Source organism: Hibiscus syriacus, unplaced genomic scaffold (genome assembly GCF_006381635.1).
Source record: "Hibiscus syriacus cultivar Baekdansim isolate YM2019G1 unplaced genomic scaffold, ASM638163v2 tig00009009_pilon, whole genome shotgun sequence".
Lineage (NCBI taxonomy): Eukaryota > Viridiplantae > Streptophyta > Magnoliopsida > Malvales > Malvaceae > Hibiscus > Hibiscus syriacus.
The window spans coordinates 1869897-1877959 of record NW_024062181.1 but is presented as its reverse complement, the minus strand read 5'-3'; the positions used below and the strand labels follow the sequence as shown (position 1 = coordinate 1877959).

The 8063-nt window shown below is 32.5% G+C and overlaps 1 protein-coding gene and 1 pseudogene across 5 annotated transcripts; one reads left to right on the top strand and one right to left on the bottom strand.

Moving 5' to 3' along the window:
- Window positions 1–1139, top strand: LOC120202792 (annotated as a pseudogene).
- A 72-nt stretch (window positions 1140–1211) lies between these two features.
- LOC120202979 (receptor-like protein 52) lies at window positions 1212–7197 on the bottom strand. 5 transcript variants are annotated; one of them, XM_039203349.1, is made up of 10 exons: window positions 6486–7197; window positions 6174–6392; window positions 4951–5169; window positions 4336–4407; window positions 3505–3678; window positions 2869–3432; window positions 1946–2053; window positions 1750–1829; window positions 1578–1629; window positions 1212–1502 (listed from the first exon to the last, which is right to left on the bottom strand). In XM_039203349.1, the coding sequence occupies exons 1-10, from the start codon at window positions 7057–7059 to the stop codon at window positions 1423–1425; spliced, it is 2142 nt and encodes a 713-aa protein (XP_039059280.1). In that variant the 5' UTR covers window positions 7060–7197; the 3' UTR covers window positions 1212–1422. The 5 variants fall into 5 exon arrangements, with proteins under 5 accessions (XP_039059280.1, XP_039059283.1, XP_039059284.1 ...); XM_039203352.1 differs by having other exon boundaries at window positions 1213–1502; window positions 2869–3027; window positions 6486–7196; XM_039203353.1 differs by lacking the exon at window positions 2869–3432 and having other exon boundaries at window positions 1214–1502; window positions 6486–7195.
- Between the last annotated feature and the right edge of the window lie 866 nt (window positions 7198–8063).

Here is an 8063-nt window from a genome sequence, read left to right as displayed (position 1 = left end):
ATATTAGCAGCAGAAGCTGAAACACCTCATCAAGAGGAAGCAATCGCCGCCGCCACTGATCAGCATCCGGTATTCAGACCCAAAAACCGCTGGAAATGGTGGCTTCTAGTGGCACTCAACATGTCTTCCTCCTCGCCGGTCAATCAGCAGCCATTCTTTTAACCAAATTCTATTTCAATCATGGCGGAAAAAGTAAATGGTTGGCATCTCTCACGCAAACCATCGATTTTCCACTCCTTTATCTCCCCCCTCCTCTTCTTTTGCTACGTTAACATGTTCCCGAGCTCCTTAAACAACATAACCCATTGTCTGGTTTACTTTTCACTTGGTTGTCTGCTTGCCATCGATGACCTCTTGTATTCAATAGGCGTCGAACCACTTTCCGTTTCGACACTCATTTGTGCAAGCCAGTTGGTATTCAACGCGATCTTCTCATTCATTATCAACTCCGAAAAGCTCACTATCCTAATACTTAACTCAATAATCTTCATTACGATATCGGCTTCGATGATCGTGGTTCACCCCGACGCATCCAAAGATAAAATCGGGAAACCTCCTGTACGAAGGCAAGAACGTATCATCGCGATTCTATCAACAATCGGTGCTTCAGCATGCTATGCTTTAATGCTTTCTCTAACGCAATTTTCATATGAATAAGTACTTAAAAAGGACACATTCCTTGTCGTGTTTGAAATGCAGATTTACACTTCAATCGTCGCTACTTTCGTTTGCATATATGCTTGGATTGTTTTTGAGTACGGAATTTATGGATTTAAAGTCCGAGATGGAGAAATTCAATGAAGGGAAGGCAATTTATGTTGCGATCTTGATCGGAACAGCGTTGGCATGGCAGATTTGTACAGTAGGAGTTGTGGGATTGGTCTATTTGGTGTCTTCTTTGTTCTCAAACGTTGTTAGCATGCTTAGTTTGCCATTTGTTCCGGTTGTTGGCGTGGTGTTGTACGGTGAAAAAAATGGATGCAATTAAGGTATTGGCAATGTTGTTCACTCTTTGGGGCTTTGCTTCTTATATCTACCAACAATATCTTGATGAAAATAAATCAAAGGAAAACGAATCCGAGCGAATTGAAGATTTTAAATCCGAACTTAACTCAATTGATTCGGATGATATTAAATAAATTTAAATTTCAAACACTACATCTGTAACTTTTTTCTTCCATTTTCAGTTGTATCTGTAAGCTTCTTATTTCAATTGTCTTGAAATTTATTTCACGGTGTCATGTTATTTGGATTGGGTGAAAATATTGAATGCAAGTGTGCACTGAGAAATGCCTAATATGAGTATTTGGAGGACTCTTAAAAGAGTAACATATCGATATTCATATCCGATATTATATCGGTCTTGTATATTTCATGAAAAATGAAGAATCGGAGCAACGTAGATAATATCGACGAACAAGTTCAGATATTCCACTTTCTTTGAAGCACTTGGCAAATTCTTCCTGCAATGGTTTCTGCACTCATTATGGGACCATTATCAACTGCAAAAACCAAGCTAAAGATCAGAGTCATCAGACATGATTATGTATACTTATAGGATGATTATATATATATACCTCTAAGATTTTCATCGATGGCATTAGCAACTAGACCAGTCAACTTGCCAATCTGGTAAAATTTTCAAATTAAGTTATCATGAAATCATAAGTTTGAGAGACTAATTGAAGCATGGAAGACAAACCAATTATATGATATGAAATCAGGTGATAGTTACAAGGGTAAACTTACCACGAAAACATAGGTTATATTTGGATCAAAGGAGGAGGCCATCATGGCATTGAAATCAGGTCTTCTTCGTAAATCACATCCTGAAACATGTCGAAGATACATACTTACACGAATATACACGAAAACAAACATAAACCGCGCCTACTTATAAACCCATCTAGAGGCATTTCTCTTCCCAAAATAAGATACTGCTAACCTATGACACGGAATGCAGAAAATTGATCCCTGAAGCTATGACTACGATTGAAGCTGCGAATAACGGGGAAATAATGACCGCATGATCGTCCTGTTTGGAAGAATCTTCCTGTAAAAACAATTGATAAATTATAAAAACCATTTACTTAAGCAACAGGTTCCTATATACATTCGATGGAAGGAAATTGTTGTCTTAACATTAAATTATTAAGTTTTGAAACTTTAGTCTAATTGCTTCTGTTTCAATATTATTAGATATGTTCTGCAGAAGACCAACATTTTATCATTTTCAATCCATTCATTGGAGCCACCACAGGCATCCCTCTGTTTCAATTCTTAATACCTACCTTGATTCTTGCCAAACTCTATCTTTGAAATAAATTAACCCACTATAAATTTATTAAAAAACGAAAGTGAAACACTCAGAAAATGCCGATTAAGATAGTCATTACAAGATGGAAATACTCAAGGGAAGGCTGCTATAGGAGAGGATGCAGGAAAACATAATACATACAAAAAAAGCACCCACGCAGCAATAGATATGAAACAGCTATAGAAAAGGGCTTGCCTACCACCATGCAATGAAGTTTTCTGCTCTCTCCACTGCTCGGTCTGCAACAAAAATCCGTCAAAGAGTTCTCTTTTTTACCTTTTTTACAAATCTTTGTTGAACTCTCTCGTAGATCTTAATGAACCACCATGGTTTTCCAGTTGTGAATACAATGTATCCCATGCTCAATCCCAACACCAACCCACATCCATATCCCATCAGTATAGAAAATTTCCAATTCAATCCATCATCATCATCTCTATCAAATTTGGCTGGAGTTCCCTCATCATTATCACAGCTTTTTGATAATGGCAATCCACATAAACCCAAGTTTCCTATGTAGGAATCATTACTGAAAGTATCCAATTGTTTACCTTTAGGAATGGGTCCCACGAGATTATTGTGAGAAAGGTTTAACACCTCTAGGAATCCAAGATTTGTAAACTCTGTTGGAATTCTTCCACTGAGCTTGTTTGATGAGAGATCTAATGATTCAAGTTCTGACAATTCACCTAATGATGATGGGATAGGACCTGTTAAACAATTATGAGAGAGATTTAGGACAATTAGTGAATGAAGCTCTCCAATTGTTTTGGGAATTTCTCCGAAGAATTGGTTGCTGGAAAAGTCAATAGCTGTCCATATGGTTAATAGTTTCTCAAACTCTGTTTCCAATCCTTTTGTTGTTAAAGATAAACCTGGCGCAATATATACTCCACCAACTATTGTATCTATCATGTACTCTGGTTTAACTTTCTTTTCATTCACTTCTCTAATGGCATGCAAATTTTCAAAAAAATTTACAGGTAGGTAGCCACTGAAGTTATTACGAGAGAGATCAATGACACGCAAACGAGTGAAGGTAACATCATAGCTATCCACCTTACCATAGAATCTGTTCGATCTCAAGTTAAGCACTTGTAACTGATCCAAATTTCCTAACCAATTTGGGAAAGTGTCATTTAAATAGTTGTTCCCAACATCAAGAAACTTCAGTTCTTTACAATTACCTAAAGATCGTGGCAGTGACCCTTCGACTTGGTTGTTTTCGATTCCAAAACTTTGTAAGGTGCAACCTTCAGCAAAATTTACAACACATTCCGAAATTGTTCCATCCAACCTATTGTTCGATAAATCGAGAGCCACAAGAGAACTCAAATTGCATAACGAGGAAGGAATTTGGCCTTGCAGAAAATATGAAATAGAGTTTGAATCAGAAGTTTGAATAATCTTTGAAACAAATAAATAAATGTTTGTTAATTTAATTAACAACATCAGGCCTTTTCTTACATGAAACTAATACCATTTATGGAGCCTGAATTGTAGTAAAATAAATAACTGTTTTTAAAATGATTTTAAATATTCTTCTCATTAAACAAAAAGATGACCATTGCAAATCGGTACATTTTCCAACAGTTAGGTATGTAAAACAAATATCATTTTTGCTAGAGAATCAACAAATATATTTTTGAAAATTTCATTTGGATATCACATGACATGCAACAAATTACCAAATTTTGGACAGAAAATTTTCTAACGAAATAAAAAAGAAAGTTGATATTGAAAAGGATTTTGATAATTTCTTTTGATGTATCATAACTTAACAATATTTAAAACTTACAATTAGAAAAACCAAGGAAATTTAGTTTAGTTCATTTCGAGTTGAAAAAAATAAGATATTTTAAATTTAAATCATTTTAGAATGGATTTATTTGAGTTTAATACTTAAATGATTTATGTTTGAATACAAAAGGACACGTCAAATGAAAACAATTCTTATAACTAATTAATAAATATATAACAAAATAACAATAAAAAGAGGAAGGAAAATTATATTATACCCGTGAAGTTGTTAACCGAAAAATCAATCATTTCTAGAGAAATTATATTTTTGATAACCGATGGAATTGTACCTGAAATGTAAAATTAAATAATCAGTCCAACCTTTAACCAATTATTGCCTATAATCTACACCCAATTCTTTAAAGAAAATGTTTCTATAATTAATCAATTCATCTTTTTCTTCTTCATTAAATTGGGTTAACATCAAATAATAGGTTGATGATTATCGTTTAAAGTCATGCATCAAGAACTAAAGTTAACATCAAATAATAGGTTGAATTTGAATATTTTATTATATAATTTAAATAATATTTTATTTTAATTGAGATTTTTTAATAATTAAATAGTTTATGATTTTAATCAAAATTTTATTTTTAATCTATACTTTTATTATTCTAAATTAGTTCTAGGAAATCTCAATTCAAATTATAAATTGAAAAACTATTAGGAATGTTACCAGAAATTTGATTCTCAGCCAAGCTTAATTATTGCAAATTAGACATGTTATCAAATATTCCCTACTCCAGATGACTTGCAGTGAGATTGTTAATTATAAAACAACTTTTATCTAACGAAAATAAAAGAGAAAGGGATGCAAACAAGGAATTTTTTACCTTTGAAGTTATTGTAACCAAGAAACAAAGATTGGAGCATAGTCAAATTTCCGATTTCTATAGGTATACTTCCTTCCATAGAATTGTTCCACAGTGATAAATACCTCAACTCTTTGCACTTGTATAAACTACTGGGAATGCTACCAGAAATTTGATTCCCATTCAAGCTTAATACTTGCAATTTAGACATGTTATCAAATATTTCTGACTCTAGATGGCCTGCAGTGAAATTGTTAGTTATATAAATCTTTTATCTAATGAAAATATATTCAAGATCGAGAAAGATATAAAATTTAAAAAAAATATGATATTATATTTTTAAAGTTGTTAAAAGAAAGACTAATATTCTCAAGATAAGTAAGTTTGTAATAACTAATGGAATTTCACTTCAAACATATAAGTAAACCGATCAAAATTTATTAATAAATTTTCTAACAAACCCCTAATTTCTATGTTGAGCACCAGAGGCATTTGTTCTCCATTTCTTTCCCTTTTTATTTTCTTAAACTTGAAAATTTTATTCAAATTTTTTTCACTGCTTAAGAAAGCTGCAAATAGTTGAAAATATTTAATCCAAACACATCTTTACCCAAGAAATCGTTATTAGAAAAATTTATGTACGCGAGAGAATTCAAATTTTCATTCTCTGGTGAAATTTTATCTAAAATATATAATTAAATCTGTCAAAAATTATTAATAATTTTATAGAAGATCCTTATATTTTTGTTGGAGTGCTATAGGCATATATTTTGCATTTCTTTTCCGTTTTAAAAAATTAAAAAAAAATTAAATTGTTTTAGTACTTATGAAAGCTCCAAATAGTTGGAAGTATCAGGTCCAAAAAAAATAACTGAAACATCCAAAAAATTAAATCAAGCACTAAACATGATAATATTACATACAATTTTTTAAGTATCATATTCAAGTAGTTAGAAGTATGAAATGTGAAACTAATTTATTTTTTCATAGCCAAAAGTATTACTATATTAAGAGATTAAAAATTTAAAAAACTACAGAAATTTAAAAATAGTTCCAAGGTATTTGATTCAAAGAAGACTAACGATACAACTTATTTCAATATGTAGGTTAGGACTTATTCCTTTAGTCTACCCTAATTTGACATTAAATAATTGGTTGATGGTTCAACTGTCTGTAAAAATAAGATAACAAAAAATTGGAATTGTTAAGTGAGAGTAGATGGACTGCAATGTGAAATTATTTACCTTTGAGGTTGTTCTGATTAAGATACAGAATGTCGAGCATAGTCAAATTCCCAATTTCTGAAGGTATACTTCCCTGCAAAGAGTTGGAAAACAATGATAAAAACGTCAACTCTTTGCATTTGAATAAACTCTTTGGAATCCTGCCAGAAATTTGATTTTCATGTAAATCGAGTCCTTGTAATTTAGAAAGGTTGTCAAACATTCCTGATGATAGATGACCTGCAATGAGAATATATTAAATATGACAACGTTAGTTATAAAATAAACTTTTTACAAGTGAAAATAAAGACATGATTGAGAAAAGTATGGGACCTTGGAGACTGTTGCTGTACAAGCTCAACATTTCAAGTTTTGACAAATTGCCAAGAGTGGATGGGATAACACCAGTGAAGTTGTTCCTGTACAAGAACAAGCCTTGAAGTTTAGCGAAGGAACCAAACCATGATGGGATTTCTCCACTGAAGCTGTTGTTACCAAAGTTCAAATATTTCAGCCGATGCAAATTAGTTAACTCAATAGGTAAAGAGCCATGAAAACTATTGTTATGAATGTAGAGGTAGGCAAGGAAAGATAAATTTCCCAACTGAGATGGGATGGTGCCTGTGAGATCCATACTTGACAAGTTCAGAGCTGTGACTCTGTGGTGTCTGGATCCACAGGTGACACCAATCCAATTGCAAACAGAGGTAGAAGTGGACCAGTTGGTTGCTAGGAAGTTGTGGGGATCGTGAGTGATATGGGATTTTAAGGCTAAAAGGGCAGATTGATCAGTGGTGATGTTGGCAGAGAAAGTAGCACTAAAGGTTGCAAATAAAAGCAGAAACATAAGAGGAGGGAGGAAGGGAGTTTTTGCCATAAGGTTGGGTGTGGGTATAATGCAAATCATGAAGAGAGAAACAACTGGGTTTAATGCTTCAGTTGAGTGTCTTTAAATAGGATGGATTTAGGGAGGGTATCCTTTGAGTCATAATTTGGATAAGAAGGCACCAACCACAATACACGACACATAATGGAAGGCTTAAAATGCAAGACTTAGTCTCGAGTTGAAGAGTAGAACTGATATACTTGTTTTAAGACTTCATGTCTGGACCCATATTTCACGATTCAATGACTTTTTTTCTCTCTATCGTTTTCTACTTCATGTCGTATGTAACTTACCATTTTAATTTTTATTTTGTTATTCCAATTATTCAAACCATGTACTGCAAACCTTGCTTCTCATCGTATTATTTGAGTAATTTGAATATTTAAATTATTACAAGAATTAAATTTAAATACTTTAATATGCAACTCGAATAATTTATGATTTTTTTAATATATACTTTTATTATTTTCAATTAGTTCTAAGAAAATCTCAATTCAAATTATAAATTGAATTTGATCATAAATAATCTAACTTGAAACCGATTTTCTCTTTTTCTATCTTTTTCCTTAGCCGTCAGCCGTCATTAGTCTCTTTTCTTCTTCATCTTTGTAACCGGCGGCAACACCAGTCTTGGTACTGGTTGTCGACCGTCGGTATTCATTATTTTTCTTTTGCTTTATTATAGCGTATCTTTTTTTAATTTCTGTTTTTTATTCTTAATAATTTTGCCTTTTAGGTAGTTCTCCTGCCTTTATGGCATGTTTTCCTCTGTTTCTATGGCATGTTTTCGGTTGTTTGACCGTTGTTTTCTTTTCTTTTCTTTTCAGGGTTAGATTTGATATCATCACAACTGATCAAGATGACGCTTATTTGTTATCATGATGATCTTAAATTAATTTAGTTTATTAACTCTGTAAAATATAAAACTAAAATATATTAGATCGATAAACATCAACTATGACATTTTCTATAGTTGCATGCATGTAGGAACATGCGTAAAACGATATCAATGTAAAATAAGATAT